This window comes from Diabrotica virgifera, chromosome 8 (assembly GCF_917563875.1).
Source record: "Diabrotica virgifera virgifera chromosome 8, PGI_DIABVI_V3a".
NCBI classification, from domain to species: domain Eukaryota; kingdom Metazoa; phylum Arthropoda; class Insecta; order Coleoptera; family Chrysomelidae; genus Diabrotica; species Diabrotica virgifera.
In genome coordinates, this window is record NC_065450.1 from 196,051,854 (window position 1) to 196,078,082 (window position 26,229).

The 26,229-nt window shown below is 33.2% G+C and overlaps 1 protein-coding gene across 1 annotated transcript in view; it reads left to right on the plus strand.

Annotated features, from left to right (window-relative positions):
* The window catches only part of LOC114344508 (neurogenic protein mastermind-like), a 229,043-nt gene that overhangs the window by 85,466 nt on the left and 117,348 nt on the right, over positions 1–26,229 (plus strand). Inside the window, exon 3 of the mRNA XM_050659776.1 lies at positions 18,185–18,473. Coding sequence (XP_050515733.1) covers positions 18,185–18,473 — 289 coding nt within the window. The remainder of the gene's footprint in view (positions 1–18,184; positions 18,474–26,229) is intronic.

Below are 26,229 nucleotides of genomic sequence, written 5' to 3' on the forward strand. Positions count from 1 at the left end.
TGTCGATGCTTTAGCTAAATAAAAAAAATATTTTAACATAAAAGTTCTACAAGCTGGTCCTCATTTTCCGTGTTTTTTCATGACATTTTTGCATGCCATTTTGAAGTATGGTGCCTTTCGTTTTGTGAGCATAAACTTTGAGTTGTGGTTCAAACTTATATTAGAAGAAGAAATGCAAAGAAAAATAATATATTGTAAAATCTTAAAAGATTATCTTTTCGGCGCTCGTCTAAACGTTTTCTGCTTTACTCCGTACCATGTCGTCGCTTGGCAAGGCACTGCTTTTTCTCACAGTTTTTTTTTATAGAAATCAACAGGTTATATGGTTTACATGAGAACATTTCTGTTGCATAACTTAATTAGTATAAAAAACATCAGCGGACGATTTTTTCTATATTTTTATAACTATTGTCGTATTACCTTTGTTGATACGTGCTTGATGTGACAACGAAGATGATTGTAGTACGTCTAGTAGCTTTTAAAACATAATAAAATGGTGTAAACGTGTTTTAGTGAACTTGGAACATTACTTTTTATTTCGAAATGGTATATTATGCTCCATTTCGGTTGATGTATGCACTTTGTCGTTTTTATTCCAATTTGATAACCATTTGCAGGATTTTTTTTATATTCCTTATATTTCTACAGGCACTATAGATTTATGACATGAAATCGTTGCATTTGTGTGGTCCCCCTCCCTAAGCGCTCCTCCTCTAAGCTCCAGGGGGATGAGATTCCCGGAGTAGACTGTTCACATGTTCCTTTTTTGTTTCTTTTTTGAAACATGACTGCCTGTGACTTCTTTGGGTTTAATGTGTGGTTTCCCAGTCTAGACAGAACATATACGAAACGAGGACGTGTGAAGCAGGACGAAGGTGGAAGATGTAATTGGAAGAATTGCGCAAATGAAATGGAACCGGGTAGGACACTTGGCATGGCAAAACAACGACAGGTGGACGAGAAACATTGTACATTGGAGACCACGCGAACACACTCGTAGTACAGGAAGACCACAAAAACGATGGCTAGACGACATCAAAGCAAAAGTGGCACCAAATAGCACAAAACAGAGAAGAGTGCAGAACTCATGAGGTGTGTATGCAAACAGGCTGAAGAAGAACCACGTGCAAGAATACCAGATAGTAGACAGTTATCTCAGATCTAGCATAAAGCTTCATTTACACTTGCCAAGTTTACTGGCTGAAAGTACTTGCGGCCACTAAACTTGTCATGAGTAAACAAGAGGAAAGTGCTAGCAAGTGCACTTTAGTGGAGTTGCCCTTGTTTACACAGAGCAAGTTTAGTGCAACTGCAAAGCAGAAATTCGGAGCCTAGGCCAGGAACGGAAGCTTTTCACCTCGCAATTTTTACAGAATGGATCGATTTGCTTGAAAATTTGAAAATAAGTAGTGGATAGTCCAAAGATCAAAATCTATATGATGCCGAAAGGCGCTTTTACCATGGGGGTGGTTGTCACGTGCCACCCCATCTCGAGGGTGGAAATTTTTATTATATTTTGACCGCAAAAGTTAATAACAACATTCATTCTAAGCAAAAAATGTTCTATACATTTTTTTGATAAAATTAATAGTTTTCTATTTAATCGCTATCGAAAGTGTTCATTTTGTATAGAAAAAATCAATGTTGTTGTATAGAAAAAGTCCTTGGGAATTAAATAACCTACAATTTTATATTGAAACATTTTTTCGTATCTCTGATGCTAATCTTTCTATTCTGAAGAAAATGGCATTTTTTACCAAACTACAAAAATTCGTTATTCGTTTTTAACTCCAGTTTTCTTAAAAACTAATCATTCTAAGCCGATCAAACTTATAGAATCTATTAACAATACATAAATAAATATGAATGAATAAGGCCAATGACTAAAAACACTGCTAACTTACATTATTATGCTTCCAATTGGATCTTTCTTTTTTTTTCAAAAAAATATATTATTTTTTAACCGTAACTTTTTTATTTTTTATCTTAGAAAGATTGGTAAAAAATATTTTCGTAGGTTTTTACAAGATCTATAAGCCTATTAATATTAAATCTTTTTAAAATCCTCAGTCGCAAAAAGAGGTGACTTTGAAAGAGTTGGTAAAGGTGGTTTTTGCATGTTATTACAAGATTTAATTGTCAATAGCTCACTCAATTTTTGCCGTAAAAAAATTTTTGCGAACCAGGTTATTGAGAATTAAATAAGCTACAATTTCATATTTAAACATTTTTTCGTATCTCTGATGCTAATCTTGCTATTCTGAAGAAAAGGCCAATTTTTTTTCCAAACTACAAAATTCGTTATTCGCTTTTAACTCCATTTTTTTTTAAAACTAATCATTCTAAGCCGGTCAAACTTCTAGAAGCTATTGTAGCGGTTATTTACTGTAATAACTTATAATTACAGAGAAACAAGCGGTTCGTATTTATATACGATTTTATTTATATAACAGTACAGACGAATTTATTTTTTACAGACTTTACTGTACAACTTTTAGCTTAAAACTAACTCTATTTACAAATATGTCCTATTTATATATGCGATACAGATATTCCAGAAATATCTATATATCTCCAGCTATGTCCATGTGACCGCTTGCACGTCATCGGCGCTGCATCGGCGTATCTCGAAACATCGATAGTGTTCTGTCTGTGCGGAGACGGGAGCTGGTATACGAGGGTAGGTCAATAATTATTTTGTTACACTGCTCCCCTCTTAAGATCTGAGCGTCCCGATCAGCAACTCTAGATGGCCCAGGATGGCGGAATCTACAGGATTCTCCAGCTCTGCATACACCCCTAGAAAAGAAGTAACAGTCTACTGTCTTTGAAGGGTATGACATCTTCGGGTTCATGCAACACACAGTAATCCGTACGCCAGTTTCTCTGAAGATCACTTCCAGCATGCTTCTCACAATCTTCCAATCCAGATTTTCTACTGCATGGCCAATTTTTGGTAAAGCCAAATCTTTGATGTCATAATTACAGACCATTTTCTTCAAATTAGTTAGAGCACGCCATATGTTCTCGTAGCTTGGCGTGTCCGTATAAGACTTCCTGGTCACTATATACAGCAAAGATCGAGGACCATCTTCCAATCGCAATACTCTTCCAATTTTAGGTTGTTGATTCCTTAACTCGTCCAGGCGGCCGAACTTTCTATTGAATACGGACGAGATTCCTTTAGTCATCTCGAGGTCTTGTGCAACACAGTGGGCTAGAGAGACGTTTTCTGGAACACCAAACAGATCTTGCTGAACTTCTGTGGTCACGCCGAATCTAGCACTCTTTCTTTCTGCGTAATTTGACATAAATTCCTTAAAACTTGGCTGTGGTGCATCTTTCATCTCCTGTTGGAGGACTCGGGCTTCCTCTGTTTCATTTGAGCCAGCATATGGTGCAAGACGATTTATGTGAATAACTTTTGGTTTACCGTTTGGTAACTTCTTAATTCTGTATATTACGTCATTTATTTTCTTCTTAACTTCATACGGACCTTCCCATTGTCTTTGCAGTTTAGGACACAGGCCTCGACGACGTTGTGGATTATAAAGCCAGACAAGATCACCTACTTCGAAGCTTTCATTCTTGCAGCGAGAATCATATTGATCTTTCATTCTGTCACTGGCTATCTGGATGTGTTGTCGGGCAAGTTCATGAATGTTGTTCATTCGTAACTTCAGGCGGTCTACGTATTCTTCGCCTGCAACATATTCCTCGGAAGGTCTGCAGCCAAACTCTAGGTCGCAGGGCAAACGAACTTCACGACCCAACATCAGGCAGGTTGGTGTTTGACCTGTAGTTTCATTCACGGCCGAGCGGTAGGCCATCAGGAATAAATGAATGTGTTGGTCCCAATCTCGCTGATGTTCAGATACAACTTTGGACAAGTGTTTACCCATCGTTCGGTTCATCCTCTCGACCATTCCATCTGATTGAGGATGCAGGGGTGTTGTTCTGGTCTTATTGGCACCAATCAATTTACAAACGTTTTGGAAAAGAGCTGACTCAAAGTTTCGCCCTTGGTCGGAGTGGATCTCCAAGGGAACACCAAATCGGCTGAAGAATTCTTTAACAAGTACCTCTGCAACGGTAGCAGCTTCTTGATTTGGTAATGCATAGGCCTCGGTCCATTTCGTAAAATAATCCATGGCTACCAGGATGTATTTATTTCCAGCATCAGTTTCTGGAAATGGACCTGCAATGTCGATTGCTACTCTTTCCATAGGACTGCCAACATTGTACTGTCTCATGGGTGCTCTCTTTTTACCAACTGGACCATTACCGGATGCACACAGTTCACATTTCTGGCACCATCTTCTTACATCATCTTTACAGTTCACCCAATAGAACCGTTCTCGAACCTTTTGCAGAGTCTTCGTAATACCAAAGTGTCCACCTGATGTACCGTCATGCAACTGACGCAATACTTCTGACACTTTACTTTTAGGTACAATCAACTGAAGCTTAGATTCTGTACCATCATCGTTCTCAAAGGTTCTGTACAGAAGATCATCTTTTAGTATCAGGCAATTCCATTGGCTCCAGTAGGCCTTGACTTCCGGACTACATGCACTAATGTTTTGCCAACTAGGTCTCTCACCTCGACGCATCCAATCCAATACTCTTTTTATACATGGATCGTCTTCTTGGGCTTCTTGTAACTGTTGTGGCTGCCATTGCTCATTAACGACGGTAGTTCGTCTCACAGGGCAAAGCTGTTCATCTACTTTAAGCCGGTGATTACAACTTTCACTGCATGGCCGTATCGAGGAAGCATCTGTATTTGAACCAACTCTTCCAGCCCTCTTCATGCGTCTCTTCGGCATCGTGTCACGAATCACCCTCCGTACCATTTCCACCAAACGTTCATCTTTTCTCTTATCGCCTTTTTCCACGGTTATTACTCGATTATTTCGTGAAGCTTGGCTAGCTGCTTCATGTTCCAAGGCAATAGCAAGTGCTTCATCTAAAACTTTCGGCCTTGCTAGTCGTAAAGCTTTCTGTAGTTCATTATCTTTCAGCCCAATGACGAAGGTATCTACTGCAATTTCTTCTAAAACGCTGTCTGGCACCTCTGGATAAGCCAACCGCACCACACGAGCCACATCTGCTTCAAATTCTTGCAGATTCTCACTTGCTCGTTGACTTCTACTTCGCAGTTGTGCTTTGTATACTTGTTGTAGATGGGCATCTCCATAGCGTTTTTCTAGACGAGTGAACAAGGTCTGGTAACAATTTTCTTGACCCTTGGGAATTGACTTTAATATATCTGCAGCATCACCTCGTAAAGCAGCAGTCAAGGAAACAGCCTTTTCTTGTTCGGTCCAATGATTGGCGGTCGCAATAGCTTCAAATTGTCTAAGATATATGGACCAAGAGGACTTTCCATCGAATGGTGGTAATTTGAATCTCATATGCGACGTTTCGTCTCTCGGTAGTTCATCTTTCACCACAGGATCTAACGCTGCTGCATTAACTGATGGTTGTACTTTTGTATCGGTTATCATGCTCTCTAGTTGTTTGATCTTTTCTTCTACGGTCTCTACACTTTTCTGCATCTTATCGAATGTTCTAGAAACTTCTTCAAATTTCTCGTCGTTCTGTCTACAAACTTCTTCAAGTTTTTCGTTGTTTTGTCTACAGACCTCTTTAAAAGTTTCATCAATCTTTTGAGAAACACTTTCGAATCTTTTAGCAACATTTTCGAATTTATCGTCGCTTTTTCTAGAAGTTTCATCGATCGTTTCAGAAACAGTTTTTAATTTGGATAAGATTACTTGTTCTGCTGACTGGAAGTGGAACGTCTCTGGGTCATCTCCGTTCTTCGTGAGGACATCCTTGAGTCGTGCTTGTAGGACTATCTTGCACCCACTGCTGTCTAATTCGTACTCTTCTAATTGTTCACGGAGCTGTTTTATGGTCAGTTCTTGTAGCAACATCTTTGGTCGGCACACACGTACTTTTCAAAATGTCTTTCCGAATACCGAACAATTAACGCACTCCGATTATTCTCGACGAATAAAGTTGAAAAGTCTTTTTTTTTCACTTTTCATTTATTTACACTCCACACCGTTAACACCACTGTAGCGGTTATTTACTGTAATAACTTATAATTACAGAGAAACAAGCGGTTCGTATTTATATACGATTTTATTTATATAACAGTACAGACGAATTTATTTTTTACAGACTTTACTTTACAACTTTTAGCTTAAAACTAACTCTATTTACAAATATGTCCTATTTATATATGCGATACAGATATTCCAGAAATATCTATATATCTCCAGCTATGTCCATGTGACCGCTTGCACGTCATCGGCGCTGCATCGGCGTATCTCGAAACATCGATAGTGTTCTGTCTGTGCGGAGACGGGAGCTGGTATACGAGGGTAGGTCAATAATTATTTTGTTACACTATTAATAATACATAAATAAAAGAGACCAAATATGGTTAATGACTAATTTTAATTAGGGTGGTGTTTAGGGGGTTGCTTGCGATCATTTTTCGCTGAAAAAAAATGGGGACTGGCATTCTTTTCATTATAAGTCACTTAATTTTTGAGCTAGAGACTTTTTTTTATTTCTCGAGATAGATATTTATTTTTAAATACTTTAAATTAGTTTCAATCAGTCATCCTCGAAAAAAGGCATAGTTTTCCCGTCTTTTGACTTTGAAACTACAATATTTAGCATTTGACGAAGAAGAGCCAACAGAACGTTTTTTGCTTAGAATGAACGTTTTTACCAACTTTTGCGATCAAAATATAATAAAAAATTTCCACCCCCAAGATGGGGTGGCAACCACCCCCATGGTAAAAGCGCCTTTCGGCATCATATAGATTTTGATCCTTGGACTATTCAAACAAATCGATTCATTCTGTAAAAAATGCGAGGTTTTGTCTATTTGAAGCTTCATTACTTGGACTAATATTTGTAAATCAAGTTCTGTTGTTAATGCTTCACTCTCAGTTTTGTTCATTTCTCAGTAAATCTGCCTCCTCCCTCGTATCGACAACTTCCAGATGAACTCTTAAGTACGTTAAAACAGTAGGTTGGTGTTTCTTGTTCATGGCACTTTTAAAAACAAAGACAGTAAATTATCTATTGTGCTATAAAGTTATCAGTGCATAAGTTTTGGTGTCACGAACGCTCGTTGAGTAACAGTTGCATAATTTGAACATTTCCAAATTGTTCTTAGGTTACATTTTATTCATTCAATTTAAGTTGAAGGAGGAGATAATGTATTCGACAAATTTTGACAGTCGAAGAAAAATAATAAGATCTTTTTTCTTTACCTATCAGTTGTCGCTTTAAGCTTCTATTTTTCACTATGTCATTTTCTTATCAGAAGAAGGAATATATCTATCTTTATAAACAAAAAATTCCAGGCGGCAGCCAAATAACTACAAAGATTTTAAAAAAGTTATCAGTTAGTTCTACTAAAAATAATCCCCCTTCTATAAATCTTCTAATGTTGAAAATATGTAAGTTAATTAAATCGACATAAATCCTAATTAAATAATTTTGCAAATTTTTTAGGTTCCAAACTCTAAGAATTTGAGCTGGTTAAACTACATTTACAAAAATTTATGTAAAATATGTAATATACCTATTCCCAATTAAAATAGGGACAAAAGAGACCGGCCTAGAAATAAATATTCAAAAGACAAAAAAACTAACACAGAAGAACTAGAATTTCAAAGAATAGTAAGAAGAAACAAAACTTACCACAATAATTATGATACATAAGAATAACTATGATTTTTGTATAAAAAGACACTGTACCTATCTAATGTACTTTACAGAATTGAAATTGGACTATTTAAGCGGCCTCAAGAATATTTTAAAATTAAAAACAATTTTTTGGCTTATAAACAAATAGAATATTTCGGGAAATATTAAATTAAATTAAATCATGAAAACGGTATTGGAAAAAGCGGCAGGGCGCTTTTAAAAGAACAAACGTTTAATTGTGATGAGATGTTCCTGAGATACAACCGGTCAAAGTTGACCGGCAGTTACGGCAAAGATATAAACAATAGGATCATAATTTTTAAATTATCACCTTTTTATTTTTGTCCTCTTTCTCCACACCAATTTTCATATCTTTAAAATACTCACAACATATATTATTATAATAAAAACTATCGATATCACGAGTGAAAATTGACAAAAATAGCAAAATTCCAATCAAAAATTAGGTTGGAGAAAATGAAATCTGAAAGTTCAAAATCAGTATACGTTAAAAAATGCATTTTCTCGGCTTCCCATGGAGCAATTTTCTTCATTCTTTTTGTGTTCCCAAGTAACTCGAGTAGAGCCATCTAACGAACGCATTATTAAATGTCAAACTTGTCAAACAAAAGAAAACTACATGTGTACCTTTTGACGTTAAAAATACAAATATTATCATTTGAAAGCTGTATAATTATTTAGACAATCTTTATTTAAACAAATTAAAAAATTTTGTTATAATAAATAAATTAATTTATTATAACAAAACAAAAGCAACTGTGACATTTAATAATGCATTAGTTAGATGGCTCTACTCGAGTTACTTGGGAACAAAAATAGAATGAAGAAAATTGCTTCATGGGAAGCCGAGAAAATGCATTTTTTAACGTATACCGATTTTGAGCTTTGAGATTACATTTTCTCCAACCTAATTTTTGATTGAAAGTTTGCTATTTTTGGCAATTTTCACTCGTAATATCGATATTATAATAATATATGTTATGAGTATTTTAAAGATATGAAAATTGGTGTGGAGAAAGAGGACCGAAATAAAAAGGTGATAGTTCGAAAATTATGATCCTATTGTTTATATCTTTGCCGTTAATGCCGGTCAAGTTTGACCGATTGCATCTCAGGACAGGAACCACTCATCACAACTAAAAGGTTTTTCTTTTAAAAGAAGCAACCTGCCCCTTTTTTCCAATACCGTTATCATGATTTAATTTAATTTAATATTTCCCGAGATATTCTATTTGTTTATAAGCCAAAAAATTGTTTATAATTTTAAAATATTCCTGAGGCCGCTTAAATAGTCCAATTTCAATTCTGTAAAGTACATTAGATAGGTACAGTGTCTTTTTATACAAAAATCATAGTTATTCTTATGTATCTTAATTATTGTGGTTATTATATATTTTTATTTAACAATTCAATTGTTGCTAAACTGTTCATTCAATTTCCATCGGCTTCTGGAATTGTAATCTATACGAAAAGAGCTTTGATATTACCAAGTTATTTAATAATTGATAAACAATTACTTATCTAAAATTTTAGTTGAAAATTAAAGATTTTGTTGGAAAACCCCGAATTTTCCGGGAAAAATTTTTGTCGAAGTAAATCGGGAAAAACACGTCTCTATGTAGAATTTAATTACGGTGAATTTTTATTTGGCTGTTTTTGGTGTAAAGTTAAAATCTTTGGAGTTATAGAACAATAATTGAAAAAAAACACGATTTTCGGACGCCATTTTATTTATAAAAAAAGTAGCACACTATCTGCGGACTTCGCATACCTATATTATTAATATATACAATCATAGGATTCGATTCCAGCAATAAAATTGCTGGTAAATAACTTTTCCCAAAATTGGCCTATTCTCTGATAATCTGTCCAGACTAAGATGGAAGGAAAACACCATAGTGCCCATCCACAAAAAAGGAGACAAAGCAAAATGCGCGAATTATAGAGGAATTTCACTCCCGAACATGGCATATAAAATCCTCTCAAACATCATTCTTAGTAGACTAACCCCTTATGCTGAAAATGTTCTAGGAGAATATCAAGCCGGTTTTAGGGCAAACAGATCAACAATAGATCAACTATTCACGCTGAGACAGCTTCTAGAAAAGGGATGGGAGTATAACAGACCCATACCCCATACACAATCTCTTCATAGACTTTGTATTAGAGAAAGACATGAGGTCAGCCGAAATAAAAACAGAATTGCTATCGGTTCAAGGTCCCAAGCTAATACTAGCATAAGCAGATGACATTGATCTCGTTTGTGGGACTCCATCCTATCCATAAAAGACATTTTCAACAAGGCGGAAAGAGCAACAAGTGAAGTAGGGCTGCAGATTGATGAAGAGAAGACGAAATATTTATATGTGTATAAATAGAACGACACGAAGAGACAGGATAGGACAAAATGTGACGGTCAACACCTTCAATTTCGAAAGAGCACAACGTTTTAAGTATTTGAGGGAGGGGGGCATAGTCACAGCTAGTGATGTAAAATTTCCGGGAAGATTTAAACGCCGGAAAGTTTCCGGAAACTTTCCGGGAATATTGGAAACTTTCGGAAACTTATGGAAATATTTTATTTTTCTTGTTAGCCTATTGTATGTTAGTGGGTATTGTATGTATGTTGTATGTCTATTGTATGTTAGTTCTGTAAAAATGTTTTCTTTATTGTTAATAAACTTGGGATGGTTGGTTAATAATTTGTCTATACACTGCTTAGCTAATATATAATGCTCTTTACCAGTGTTGCTTTGTCCTGTTAAAAGAATCAAGTAAGTTTGCAGCATAGTGCACAGGCTTCACTGCCATTTTTTTCTTCTTTTTTTTTCTAATTTAGATATAAGCATTCCTTTTCCTCGGGCTTACTGATTGGAAGTAATGGAATATTCCCGGTAAAAATATTTGCTATGTCCTTAAATGCCTCGACAACTTGGGATATTTTAAACATATTGCCTTCCAATAAAGTAATCCATTTTACAATTATTATTGGTGTTAGCACAACTGCTACTTTTTGCAACTTTATTCAAAATATTTCATCATCCAGACAGTTTTATTTAAAATTCCGTGAAAATTTTAAATTTTCTCCCTCTATGACCATAAGCATTTTTGTAAAGCACTTTCAAACACAATAAGGCTATTTTACAATAATTAAGGATTGAAACCGATCTAGTTTTTACAGGAAGTTTTAATGATATAACTTTATTGTAGTTTTGAAGCTAGATTGTACTAAATCGGGCAAGAGATATATGTGGGAATTAGTTACCTTTTTAACAATTTCTTTTTAACATGCCTCAACATTTTTAAGAGAATGTAGGTTCATCAAATCAGACACCAGCAAATTTAATCTATGAGAAACACAGGAATATGCTTCAATAAAATTAGATTTGTTTTTTATCGATCATTTTGCCTTTGGCAAAATGATCCATTGGGCTGCATTGTCTGTAACAATCCCACAAAATTTTTCTGGCCGACTTCCTTTATATTATATTATGTACTATTTATTATTTCTTGTAAAAGATATTCAGCTGTGTGCTTTTCACAATCTGTAAAAAGTGTTAAGTATACACATTACTGGTTCAGGTGTTGTCAAAGCAGAGTTTAGACACCGCTATAAATCGCAGCAATTTATCGATATGAATCGAGTTGTTTCAATTTATCGTTGAGTGTAAACTGTACATTGCAGCGATTTATCGGAATTGGGGGATTGGAGTTGATATCGGATTGCATCAATTTATTGTAACGATCGAGTTGTTTCAGTTTATAAGGCAGCGTTTAGACACAGCGATAAATCCGTGCAATTTATCGATATCAATCGAGTTGTTTCAATTTATCGTTGAGTGTAAACGGTACATCGCAGCGAGGTATCAGGTTTGGAATTGGATTGGAGTTGGTACCTATCGGATTGTATCAATTATTGATTGTAACTATAAAGTTGTTTCAGTTTATAATCAATCGCGACAATATATTGCAGCTTCTAAACAGCTTTATCAAAATCAATGAATCGTAGCAATTTATCGTCACAATAAATTGCTCGCATTTATCACGGCGTCTAAACGCCACTTAATTGATCGCAACAATTTATCGCAGCGTCTAAACAGCTTTAAAATATCAATAAATCGTAGCAATTTATCGTCACGATAAATTGCTCGCATGTGTCGCGGCGTCTAAACGCCCTTAAAGTTAATAACAGATTGGTTTCTTATATTACCAGCCATCACACTGAATGCCTAATGTAAATGCTTTATATTCTCAAAAAGTTCTCGGAAATATTATGGAAAGTTCTCGGAAACATTCTCGAAAGTTCTCGGAAATATTCTCGAGAATTTTCCATTGAAAGTTTCCGGGAATATTCGCGGCCAGGAGAATATTTCCATTTTTTATGGGCGAATATTCTCGGAAACTTTCCAATGTTCGCGAATATTCGCTTGGAAATATTCTCGACTCACATCACTAGTCACAGCTGACAACGATGTTACTGAAGAAATAAAAGACAGAATCCAATGGGCAAATCGCTGTCTATTCGCACTGGATAAGCTTATAAAATCAAAAAATCTTACAAGAAGATCAAAGATCAAAATCTATAAATCTATCGTCAGACCAGTACTAACATATGGATGCGAAACGTGGACCATGACCAAAGCAAACGAAGAGAAGCTCAGACGTTTTGAACGAAAAATACTTGGAAACATTTTCGGATCTCACCACGACATCACCACAAACCAGTATAGGATCAGAACCAATATCGAATTAAAAGCACTCTACAATGACACTGATATTGTCCAAGAAATTAAATCACAAGGACTAAGATGGGCAGGCCATGTGCACAGACTTCATAACGAGATACTTGTAAGACTCGTATGGCAGGAGATTCCTACAGGCAAAAGACCACTCGGACGTCCCAGAATGCGATGGAGACATCCAATCAGATCTCCGAAAAATGAACATCCCATTTGACCCTAGGTTGATGGAAGACCGAACAAATTGGAAGAAAGTTGTACAGTCAGCCAGGACCCACCCAGGGTTGTAGCGCTACGTGATGATGATGATTATTTTTAGTAAATTACCATCATTTTTAAGAGGCCGTTAGGATAATGAAAGCACTATATTTTTGTGAACGTTCTTTATGTTTCTCTGTACCTACATATCTATTAATTAACAAATCTTGTTTTTCATACATTACTTATTTTTCTGAATGACTGCGGACACAGTGTTGTGTTCGGAAGTGATTTTTCCGCGATATCGGCAATGTGGATTGTACGAGGAATTTATCGCAATGTTTTTGTATCAATAATGACGTAAGATACACAAGCAGTGTCACAGTAATTGTCCGTATTTAATTTACACCGATATACATGTATTTTATCTTTATAGTCGAGTCAAATTCGTTTCAGAAAATAAATAGTGGTAAACATGAACTGCAAAAATTCGATTTGCTCAGTGCAAGACCTTCTTTTGAAAATATACAGTGAGGACGTTTAAGTTAAAATAAATTCATTTTCTTGAGAATGAGCGACTCTGGAGATAAATCCCGAAACTGGTCGATTTTTATTTTTAAATTAATAATTTTTTGACATATTTATACATTTACTTATATCATATTAGTGACGTCGTCCATCTGGGCGTCAGACGCGGATACGGGGGGGTCAACGGGTACATGGACCCCCCTATTGTATTTAGTCTATAAGTATTTTTTTATTATTTATTATTTTTTCTCTTAACTCTAAACTTTCAGCGATCATATCAGTACAACACTAAATTACACGACAACCGCTTCCAAAGATTTGAAAGAAGCCATAAAATCTAATAAAACACCCTTCTCTGAAAAATAATCTGCAGGCGCATTTGTTTGGGTACCGGTGGAACCATAAACAACGGAAATATTTTTCTCAATTCAAAGAATAACAAAAATGATATTTTAAAATGCAAATACATTACACTGGGTATAAACCTTATCTCATGAAAAGTCACATTTCAAATTTGAGATACAATAAAGATATAAAACTTTGTATTTTACTAGATAATCCGTGCGTACCTACCAATTGATGGTAGAAAGGTTAATCTTTATGGTAAAGAACGACCAGTGAGATCAATAGTCGTGAATTGTCTATCAATCCTTTTGATACCGTAGGTATCTGGGATTATATAGTGTATTTTATCCTAAGAGTACGTGTGGGTCGTATGGCTAAATCTGGAAAATATAATATTTGACATTTGAGGTAAGTCTGCCCCCCCCCTATTATGAATTTCTAGATCCGTGCCTGCTGGGCGTGATGACGTAATCGTTGATTTTTTTTTAATAAGAGTAGGGGTCGTGTGATAGCTCATTTGCAAGGTTATTCAATTATCTATTCAGTAATATAAACATTAACATAATTATTTATACAAAGTGTCCAAAAAAACTTTTTCAATTAAATTAATTGAGACAAAAAAAAGAATGTAAATTACATTTTACTGCTGGCAGAAAACAAAAAAATGTTAATTTGAAAAATAAACATTGCTTTTCGCTTAAATGAAATGTTCAAACTGCTAAGAGGTAGGTGGGTGGCAGCTTTAATATTGATTTTAAGAGAAAAACAATATTTATTTATCAAATAAACGTTTTTTTACCCTTACATACATTTGTCTTTTTGTCTCAATTAATTTAATTAAAAAAAATTTGTGTACCCTGTATAAATAAATATGTTAATGTTTATATTAGTGAATAGAGAATTGAATAACCTTTCGAATGAGTAATCACACGACCCCTATTTTCATCTAAAACAATCATCGATTACGTCATTACTCCCAGATGGACGATGTCACTAGTATGATATACATGGCAAAAAATTATAATTTAAAAATCAAAATCGACATGTTTCTGGATTTATCTCCAGAGTCGCCCATTTTCGAGAAAATGAAATTATTCCAATTCAAACGTCCTCACTATACAGGGTGTCCAGAAACTCTCCCGACAAACGAAGACCGGAGATTTTTCAGATAATTGTTTACACCCGAAAAATAAACATAATAAACCCATAACAATTTAGTCCTGTCGCCAGGGGGGGTACAACGGCCTCCTTAATTCAGATGGACTTATCCAAGTTTTTTTTATATATTTTGGCCCGTAGAGCACGAATTTTTTGGGTAACAGTTGATCCGGATGTCGATAAGATTGTTATAAACAAAGAACTTGAGGAATCACATAACAGCGATTGTTCGCAAAACAAAACATTTTTTTTTATTTTTTGGGTGATTCTCAGCAAAAAATGGTGTTACAAGTTCTTTCGTAAGATGCATAGTTTTCGAGATAAACGCGGTTGAACTTTCAAAAAATCTAAAAAGTGCAATTTTTGAATCCGAATAACTTTTGATAAAAAAATAAAATAGCAATTATGTTTACTGCATTTGAAAGTTCAAGTCGAATCCTATCGGTTTTGATTATTTGCATTGCTAAAAATTAAGTTTTTATTTGTTAAACAAAGCCATAAACACATAGTGTTTCCCGTGTCCAATGCATGCGTTTTAATGTACGTAATCTACGTAGAAATTGTATGTATGCGCGCCTACTCGTTCGATTTCAAATGAGAAATGCATTGAAAACATCATTCAATCACTATGTGTTTATAGCTTTGTTTAACAATAAAAAAATAAATTTTTAGCAATGAAGGTAATCAAAATTGATATAATTTTACTTGAACTTTCAAATGCAGTAAGCAGAATTGCTATTTTATTTTTCAATCAAAAGTTATTCGGGTTCAAAAATTGCAATTTTTCGATTTTTTGAAAGTTCAACCGCGTTTATGTCGAAAACTATGCATCCTACGAAAAAACTTGTAAGAACATTTTTTGGTTAGAATGACTCAAAAAATAGAAAAAAATGTATTGTTTTGCGAAAAATCGCTGTTATGTGATTCCTCAAGTTCTTTGTTTATAACAATCTTATCGACATCCGGATCGACTGTTACCCAAAAAATTCGTGTTCTACGGGTCAAAATACATAAAAAAAACTTGGGTAAGTCCATCTGAATTAAGGAGGCCGTTGTACCCCCACTAGCGACAGGACTAATTGTGCCAGTTCTCATATTTTTGTCATTGCATCGCAAATTCCATTTGTAGAAATTTGCGATACATTTTTGGAAATTTTTATGGTTTTAAATTATTTTTCTGATGTAACTACAATGATATTTAGTTCAGAGAAATAAGGAAAAAAAATATCCTGTTGGTGACACAACCCCCTCCAGGCCGAAACCAAATTTTTTGAGTAGTATGGACATCTATATTAATAACATATATGTTTCCTGCAGCCGATTTTGATGATATACATAGTTATCAACAAATGATGATCAAAAAACGGTAAATTTTCGCTTTTTTCGTCTATAACCAAAAAGTTAAGTATTTTAAACAAATTTGAGAGTGGGAAACTCATAAATCGTATAAAAAACTTCGATATGGCGTTCGCTGAATATTTCTATCCTTATTGGTTGCTTAGAAAATTGCAAAATAAATCATAAATTTTGAGTTTTTATAAATATTCATAACTTATGTAAAAATTAACTTAAAACGTTCTTGTTACACGGAATGCTGAGAATTCTGGTGCTTAAATGATACCCTAAATTTCAAAGCAATTGGTCAAATAGTTTAAAAGGTATATAATTTATTTATCACAAATTAATTTTTTTTTGTTACGCTATAAGTCAGAAAATGATGAAGTTACACTAATACTTTGGATAGTTTATGAAAGAAGAAGATTTATACTATTAATTTAATTAAAAAAAATGACAAAAAAATAATTGTAAATACTGCAAAATTATTTTGCAAAAACATGTGAATTAAAATAATGGGGGGCTAACTTCGTCCCCAATTGTCGTAGGACAATTGTTTTTCTTTCTAAATGTGTATAAAAATTCAATCTTTCCAAATATTAAAAAATAATTTTTCGACGGGTAACGGTTAAAAAGTTATTCTAATTGTTTATAAGTAAGCAAAAAATCGACGTATTTTTGCAAAATAGTTTTACACTGTTTAAAATTACTTTTTGTCATTTTTTTTTAATCAAGTCAATAGTATAAATGTTCTTCTTCTATAAACTGTCAGAAGTCTTACTGTAACCTCATAATTTTTTGATTTATAGTGTTGCAAAAAAAATTCATTTGGGATAAACAAATTAAATAACTTTAAAACTATTTGACCAATTGCTTTGAAATTTAAAATATAATTTAAGCACCAGAAGTCTCAGCAATTCGTGTAATAAAAAGGTTCTTTAATTTTTACATAAGTTATGAATATTTATAAAAACTTAAAATTTATGATTTATTTTGCAATTTTCTAAACAACCAATAGGGATAGACATATTCAGCGAACGCCATATTGAAATTTTTTAGACGATTTATGAGTTTTTTACTCTCAAATTTGTTTAAAATGCTTAACTTTTTGGTTATAGACGAAAAAAGCGAAAATTTACCGTTTTTTGATCTTCATTTGTTTATAACTATGTATCATTAAAATCGGCTGCAGGAAACATAAAGGTTATTAATATAGATGTCTATACTACTCAAAAAAATTGGTTTCGGCCTGGAGGGGGATTTGTCACGAGAAAAATCTTATTTCTCTTGACTAATTTTGCAAAAAATTATGTTGCCTCGCAGACTTAAAATGCGTTTATCTCGAAAACGGTTGAGTTTAGCGAGATGAAGGTAGTATACCTTTTTTATGTAAAAATATAAAAAGATTAAAAGTTTTGATTCAAAAAGTATGTAGAGTGGGTACAAAAAAAAATATAACCTATTAAATGAGCGCTGAAAGGCGTATGTGGCGCCCTCCGCGTAATACATCATTGTTGGTGGTGAATTTAGATTTCTTGTCCAAAAATACCCCCACTTACCAAATTTCGTGTTGTTATCTGTTGCCTGTCAGTAAATAATCAAGAATAAATAAAATAAAATTTTAACTTTTGACACCCTGTATTTCGGTAATTATCAACTTTCGTATTAAGGTAAGTTAGCTTAGATCGACCTATTTTAACCTCAGAAATCTAAGCTTAAGCTACGGCCCATTCTTTACGAAACACCCTGTATATCGGATCCTCACATTTCCTACAAACGATTCCTAGAATACGTGTTCATTATTTATTATTATTTATGTTTTACGAAATCAGTCAAATTTCAGACGAATACTCAATAAAAAATACAAAATTATCTCGAGTTTTTATTGCAAATAAAACAATGTTTATTATCTACTTTAAAACCGAATTTGCTGTTATCTTCCCGCACTATAAACAAAATAGTTTTCGTCACCGAAGTAAAAGTCAATCAGTTACCGTGTGTAATTACTTCAGTTTCGTACAAAGTGCCACCACAATTGGAAACAACAGCAACTTCGGCCTCACGCTCCGTTCCGATCGACCTCACCAGCCTCAACCTCGATTTTTCTCGTCATGTTGCAGCAACAAAAGTTCCTGAAAAGATCCGCCGACGAGCTGGACCCCGGCGGGGCTCCCAACGAGAGTTTCGAACCGCCCGTGAAGCTGCAGTGCTCCAACGAAGGGCTCACCAAGTTTTCCGTGGAGATCGTCCAGCAACTGGAGTTTACGACCTCGGCGGCCAGCTCCCAGCCCCAGCAGATTTCCACCAACGTCACCGTCAAGACGCACGCCAATGCGTCGGTCAAGAGCGACGTTTCGTCCCCCAAAGCCAATCCGGATCATCAGAAGACCACTTCCTCCTCAAATATTGGTAAGTTTCATATTTTTATTTATACAGGGTGTCCCCGAAAATAGTGCGTTCCTTAAAGGTATAATCCTAAAAGAAGGCACAATGTAGAGCAAAAAAGTCTTATAACATTTTTTTCTAAATTGATCCATTTGACCAAAAAACGAAAATACATTTTAATATGTAAATTGAAGTCTGGCAACAACGCGCAACTCAAAAATTTAAAGATTAAAAAAGTAGGTTTGTAGGTCAGTTGCATCTTCTTCTTCTTCTTCTTCTTTTTGTATAGACATGAGTCTGTCTGTTTTTTCAATGTGCCTCTAGTAAGTTGTCGTTCCATCGTTTTCGTGGTCTTCCCACTGATCGTCTTCCTATTGGGGAACCGTCTCTCGCTGTCCTGACTACCCTATTTGTTGTCATTCGGCTTATGTGGTCATTCCATTCTATTCTTCTGTTTCTTACCCAGTTATTAATGTTATCCACCTTGCATCTCCGTCGTATATCTGTACTTCTAGCTCTGTCCCATAGAGTCTTACCATCGATTTTTTGAAGGGTTTTCATCTCCGCTGTTTCGAGCAATATTTTTGTCCTCTCTGTGTCGGGTCGTGTTTCTGCCGCGTATGTCATTATTGGTCTGATAACTGTTTTGTAAATTCTGCCTTTCATTTCTTTTCCGATATTTTTCTTTCTCCATATTGTGTCATTCAGGCAACCTGCGGCTCTATTCACTTGATCTTCCACTTCTGTTTCGAGTCTTCCGTAGCTAGATAGTGTGATGCCTAGGTATTTAAACTCCATCACTTGTTCTATTATCTGACCTTCCAGCTCCAATTTACATATTATTGGATCTGCTGTTATAACCATGCATTTTGTCTTTTTTGAGGAAATTAACATGTTAAAGTTTCTGGCGGTTATGCTAAATTGGTGCAGCATACGTTGTAAATCATCTTCAGTTTGAGAGATTAGTATTGCATCGTCCGCATAGCAGATTACTTTAAATTGTTTTTCTCCCATTTGGTATCCTTTTTTAGTTACTTTTTTATTATTTCGTCCATGATCAGGTTGAACAATAAAGGACTCAAGGAATCCCCCTGTCTTATCCCATTGCCGGCTTCAATTGGGTCAGTTAGTTTATCTTCCACTTTTACTTTTATTGTGTTGTTCTGGTAGATGTTTTCTATCGTTTTAAGTATTCCCAGAGTAGTCCAGGGTAATAAGGTTTTTTCCATGACACTCGAGCACCCAGGGTACTGAAGCGTTTTTTCGGCAGGTAATACCTATAAGAGCAAATTGTAACTATTTCCTGCGTAGGATCTGGCGGCCATTTTTATTTATAAACAATTAAGTGTCAAAAAATGGCATTTTTCCCTTTTTTTCAAATCAATGGAAAACAGTGAAACTTATCGTTTTTTTAGTACAAATATCTTTGAGATTATGGAAAAAGCTTTAAAATGACGTATTACAAAGTTTGATATACTCATTTATTGTTAATATAATTGCGAAAAAAGGTCGGAATTGCAAAAAAATTAATTTCGCAATATCTATTGTAAAAATTAGTGTACAGCTTTGAAATTTTTGTCATATAAGGGTTCTTTGGTGCTTAATATGTGATAAAAATTTTAAAGCGGTTCATTCAATTGTTTAAATTTTATTCAAATTGTTTATCCCAGAGAGCATTTTTTTTACAATAACATAAGTCAGAAAAAAATGACGTTAGAACCATTCCACAGGTGTCAAATGAAAGAGCATGAGCTATATTTTCAACTTGGTTTAAAAAAAGCGAATAAAAAATGCATTTATTAGTAATAAATAATTATGCAAAAGTATCGTAAATCTTTCCTTATAAACTTTTTATTTTGTTATATAAGAAATTATATATATTTATTACAATTTTTTATCAATTATGATATAAATAACATTACTTGGTAGTTGTGCACTTAAAACAGGGTAAAAAAGTTAATTTTTTTGGAAAAAGTTATTCAAAAAGTTTATAAGGAAAGATTTACGATACTTTTGAACAATTATTTATTACTAATAAATGCATTTTTTATTAGCTTTTTTTAAACCAAGTTGAAAACATAGTTCATGCTCTTCCATTTGACACCTGTGGAATGGTTCTAACGTCATTTTTTTCTGACTTATGTTAGTGCAAAAAAAATGCTCACTGAGATAAACAATTCGAATAAAATTTAAACAATTGAATGAATCGCTTTGAAATTTTTATCACATATTAAGCACCAGAGAACCCTCATTTGATAAAAATTTCAAACCTGTACACCAATTTTTACAGCAGTTATTGCGAAAATATTTTTTTTTGCAATTCCGACCTTTTTTCGCAATTATATTAAGTATAAATGAGTATATCAAACTTTGTAATATGTCATTTTAAAGCTTTTTCCATAATCTCACAGATATTTGTACTAAAAAAATCATAAGTTTCACTGTTTTCCATTGATTTGAAAAAAAAGGGAAAAATGCCATTTTTTGACAGTTAATTGTTTATAAATAAGAATGCCCGCCAGATCCTACGCAGGAAATAGTTACAATTTGTTCCTATAGGTATTACTTGTCGAAAAAACGTTTCAGTACCCTGGCTGCTCGAGTGTCACGAACAGGGTATATTTTTGTCTTATTACCCTGGCCTAGAGGTACCTCTCTCGAGTATAACAAGTGGATAACGTCCTTTAATGTGACCCTGTCAAATGCTTTCTTAAGGTACACGAAACATAAATATGCCGGTTTGTTGTATTCCAACGATTTCTCTTGTACTTGCCTCATTATAAATATAGCGTCAGTGCATGACCTTCCCGACCTAAAACCTTGTCAATTGCATCTGGTAGGTAAAATAATGTAAATGTCAACCAAGGCCATATCCATTATTTTGCAGGTATACGATGTCAACAACCCCAAAAATCACACCTCAAAGTAAATAAACAAGGGGTTATTAGGTTAAATTGCCAGTCACCGCAAGTTCTTCTAGGCTACGTTGCCATGCCATTCAAAGGGCCTAGCCGGGTAAGATGGTGAAAAGTGCCCCCAACTCAATTTAAATTCCATATAGGTCACTTTTTAGCACATATAGAGGAACTCACTTTCTGAAATTTTTAGCCCTCTAGGTGGTCACGTGACCCCCCTAGAGCCTAATTAGGCTTTTTATGTTTTTATTTTTTATCACAGCCGCATCAAGAGCTAGCCAAAAACTTTATTTAAAAAAGTTGTAAGTTTCAAAAAGATCTATATGAAAAATTGTTTTTTAATTTTTTGGCGGGAAATTCGAATTTTTAGAACAATTTTAAACTTTTAAATAACTCTGAAAAAAAAACTAAGACACTCGTTTTTATGAAAATCAATTATAATATGTATTCTTGCACAATATTTCACCCTGAATTTTTTCAGATTTTTAAAATTGGTGAAACGTACCTTTAAAAATAAAAAACCGCATTTTTTCGGTTTTTTTTTTCTTTTTTTGATACAATTTTATACATATTTTTCCAAAAAGGTAACACCGTCACTAGAATAGGTAAAAAACTGAAAAATAATTGGGGTTTGCTTTATAAAATTTTTTTGTAACGCCATCCATTTTTAAGATACAGGGCGTTGAAGAAAACAAAATTTTACACATTTTTTATGAGTTTGCTGAAACTACTGGCAACATTGTAATAAAACTTGGCGGGTTTTAGGAGGTAGTTATTTTGCATGTTTTGACATACAATTAAGGATTTGATATTCATCATTGGCGCGCATACGGGTAATGGTCTAAATTTTTAAAGAAAAAAAGATGGTACGCCACTGGCATATTTCAAATTAACAATCAATTTTGAATTCCTCGTTCCATTTGTGACAAAAAATCTTTCTTCCCATTTTTTGATACGACGCGCCGTTTTGTTGCAAAAAATAAAATATCTTAACGCTTCCAAAGTATTCAAATTAATTTTTATAATGGATGTACGAGTTTCTGTATGTAGATATACTAGAAGTTCGAATGCTTTGTAAGGATTAAGATCTTTTATTTTTTAAATAAAAATGGTGCGTCGTATGAAAAAATAAGAAGAGAGATTTTTTGTCACAAATTGAACGAGGAATTCAAAAACGATTGTTAATTTAAAATATGTCCGTGGCGTACTATCTTTATTTTTTAAAAAGTTCAGACCATTACCCCTATGCGCGCCAATGATGAATATCAAATCCTTAATTGTATGTCAAAACATGCACAATAACTATCTATTAAAACCCGCCAAGTTTTATTACAATGTTGCCAGTAGTTTCAGCAAAATCATAAAAAATGTGTAAAATTTTGTTTTCTTCAACGCCCTGTATCTTAAAAATGGATGGCGTTACAAAAAAATTTTATAAAGCAAACCCCAATTATTTTTCAGTTTTTTACCTGTTCTAGTGACGGTGTTACCTTTTTGGAAAAATATGTATAAAATTGTATCAAAAAACGAAAAAAAAAACCGAAAAAATGCGGTTTTTTATTTTTAAAGGTACGTTTCACCAATTTTAAAAATCTGAAAAAATTGAGGGTGAAATATTGAGCAAAAATACACGTTATAATTTATTTTCGTAAAAACGAGTGTCGTAGTTTTTTTTTCAGAGTTATTTAAAAGTTTAAAATTGTTCTAAAAATTCGAATTTCCCGCCAAAAAATAAAAAAAAATTTTCATATAGATCTTTTTGAAACTTATAACTTTTTTAAATAAAGTTTTTGGCTATCTCTTGATGCGGCTGAGATAAAAAATAAAAACATAAAAAGACTTATTAGGCTCTAGGGGGGTCACGTGACCACCTAGGGGGCTAAAAATTTCAGAAAGTGAGTTCCTCTATATGTGCTAAAAAGTGGCCTATATAGAATTTAAATCGAGTTGGGGGCACTTTTCACCATCTTATCCGGCTAGGCCCTTTATGAAAATAAAAATTCACTTATATGGAGAACAATGTAATTTTTTTCTTGGAAACTGTTAACTTTAGAAAAAAAATGTTATAGGACTTTTTTGTTCTAAATTGTGTATTATATCCATACCTTAAAGGAACGCACTATTTTCGGGGACACCCTGTATAATTCTTCTTCTTCTGGTTCCTATCCGTTTCGGATGCTGGAAATCATATTGGCAATCATAAGTTTGCTCGCTGCGGTCGAAACAGTTCCGTTGAAGTTTTCTTAAACCATGTTCTCAAATTCCGCAGCCATGATATTCTCCTTCTACCGGGTCCTCGCTTACCTTTGACTTTACCTTGCAACATGGACTGCAGCAGGGAGTAACGGTGCTGATTTCTCATAACGTGTTCGAGATATTGCAATTTTATGGTAAACGCAATCTCCGGTTCCTTCTTCATTCTTCCTAGAACTTCCTTTGTCGTGATCCTTGCTGTCGATATTCTCAGCATTCTATAAATACAGGGTGAGTTTTTAGTGCGGGATCGGTCGATAACTCCATTACGGTATAAAATATCGAGAAAAGTTATTTAAAAAAAATGTAGGCAATGATATTCTCCACGCTTGGAAAATATGTCCATTTCTACAGGGTGATCAGTAACTGCGTGGTATATCAAATATATAATTTTTTAAATGGGACACCCTATATATTTTTTCATATTTATATTCCACTCATAATTCTTGTTCATATAATATATGGTTTTGCATTACTATACAGAGTATTTAACAAGTTATGACCATTTTTATTTCGAAATCACTATGAGATTAACACCCTGTATATAAAGAAGTAATTCGTAGACAATAATTTGTTTTATGTAATAAAATAAACAATATACTGTAGTTTTTAAATTAAGTCCAATTCACATCATTGACGAATATTAGTATACAGGGTGAACTACAAAACCAAATTACGATTTTCTCTATTTTTTTAAATGGATCACCCTATATTTTATTTTTCAACATTATTGTATTTAATATACTCTTTCATTTTTATATAGCATTCCCTATATCTAAACTGATTACTTTCCGAGATATTTTTAGTTTTCTTCAAATTTCGGGAATACATTCAATTTTTCTAGTAGAAATAAGTTAGTATTGAGTGATAATTAAACAAAATTATTTTTATTAGATAAATAACTAACACAAAATATAAACCATAGCAATATGCAGTGAATATACCAATAAATGTGATATTAAGAAATTATCATATTTCCCTAATATACAAGAATCGTAAAATTCCTACAAAAAAACTTTGTATTGTATATAATAATATAACAAGATTATTTTTATTCAATAAATAACTTACATGAAACATAAATCAAAACAATATACAACTGATGTAACAGTTTTTAGATTGGTATATCAACAGCATTCTAAGCCAAGAATTTTTTAGTAGAACATTCATTTTTATAAGTACTTTTAAACTACAAAACAAAATTACGATTTTCTCAATTTTTTTTAATAGATCACCCAATATTTTATTTTTTTTTGAAATATTGTATTTATGATACTGTTTCATTTTTATATAGCATCTCCTATACCTAAACTTATTAGTTTCTGAGATATTTTTAATTTTCTTCATTTGCCGGGAATACATTCAATTATAAATATAAATAACTTAACAAATAAGTATTATGTAATAATATAACAAATATTTTCATTCAATAAATAACTAACAAAAAAATAATAAACCATAACAAAATTTAATGAATGTACCAATTAATGTGATGTTAAGGATATAAGTCTAAAGTAAATGTTGAAAATGACCACTTTCAACGTCTATGCAATTTTGTAACCATATTCAAATGACCGAGCCACATTTCTAGCATTTTTAAGTCAATATTATTAAAAGCTTCTTTTATTCTATTTTTCATATCATCAAGCGTTGTTGGATGCTTCTGGTATACAAGGTTTTTTTATATAGAATGCTGTTGATATAATAATCTAAAAACTATTAAATTAGTTGTATATTGTTTTGATTTATGTTTTGTGTGAGTTGTTTATTAAATAAAAATAATCTTGTAATTTTATTATACACAAGATACCTATATTTTTTTTGTAGGAATTGTATGATTCTTGTATATTAGGGAAATATGATAATTCCTTAATGTCACATTTATTGATACATTCATTGCATATTGCTATGGTTTATATTTTGTGTTAGTTATTTATTGAATAAAAATAATTTCGTTTAATTATCATTCAATACCAACTTATTTCTACTAGAAAAATTGAATGTATTCCCGAAAGTTGAAGAAAACTAAAAATATCTCCGAAAGTAATAAGTTTAGATATAGCGAATGCTATATAAAAATGAAAGAGTATAATAAATACAATATTTCTGAAAAATAAAATATAGGGTGATCCATTTAAAAAATAGAGAAAATCGTAATTTGGTTTTGTAGTTCACCCTGTATACAAACATTCGTCGATGATTTCAATTAGACTTAATTTAAAAATTACAGTATATTGTTTATCTTACTACATAAAACAAATTATTGTCTATGAATTACTTCTTTATATACAGGGTGTTAATCTCATAGGGATTTCGAAATAAAAATGGTCATAACTTGTTAAATACTCTGTATAGTAATGCAAAACCCTATATTATATGAACAAGAATTATGAGGGGAATATAAATATGAAAAAATATATAGGGTGTCCCATTTAAAAAATTATATGTTTGATATACCACGCTGTTATTGATCACCCTGTAGAAATGGACATATTTTCCAAGCGTGGAGAATACCATTGCCTACATTTTTTCTAAATAACTTTTTTCGATATTCTATACCGTAATGGAATTATCGACCGATCCCGCACTAAAAACTCACCCTGTATGTATTA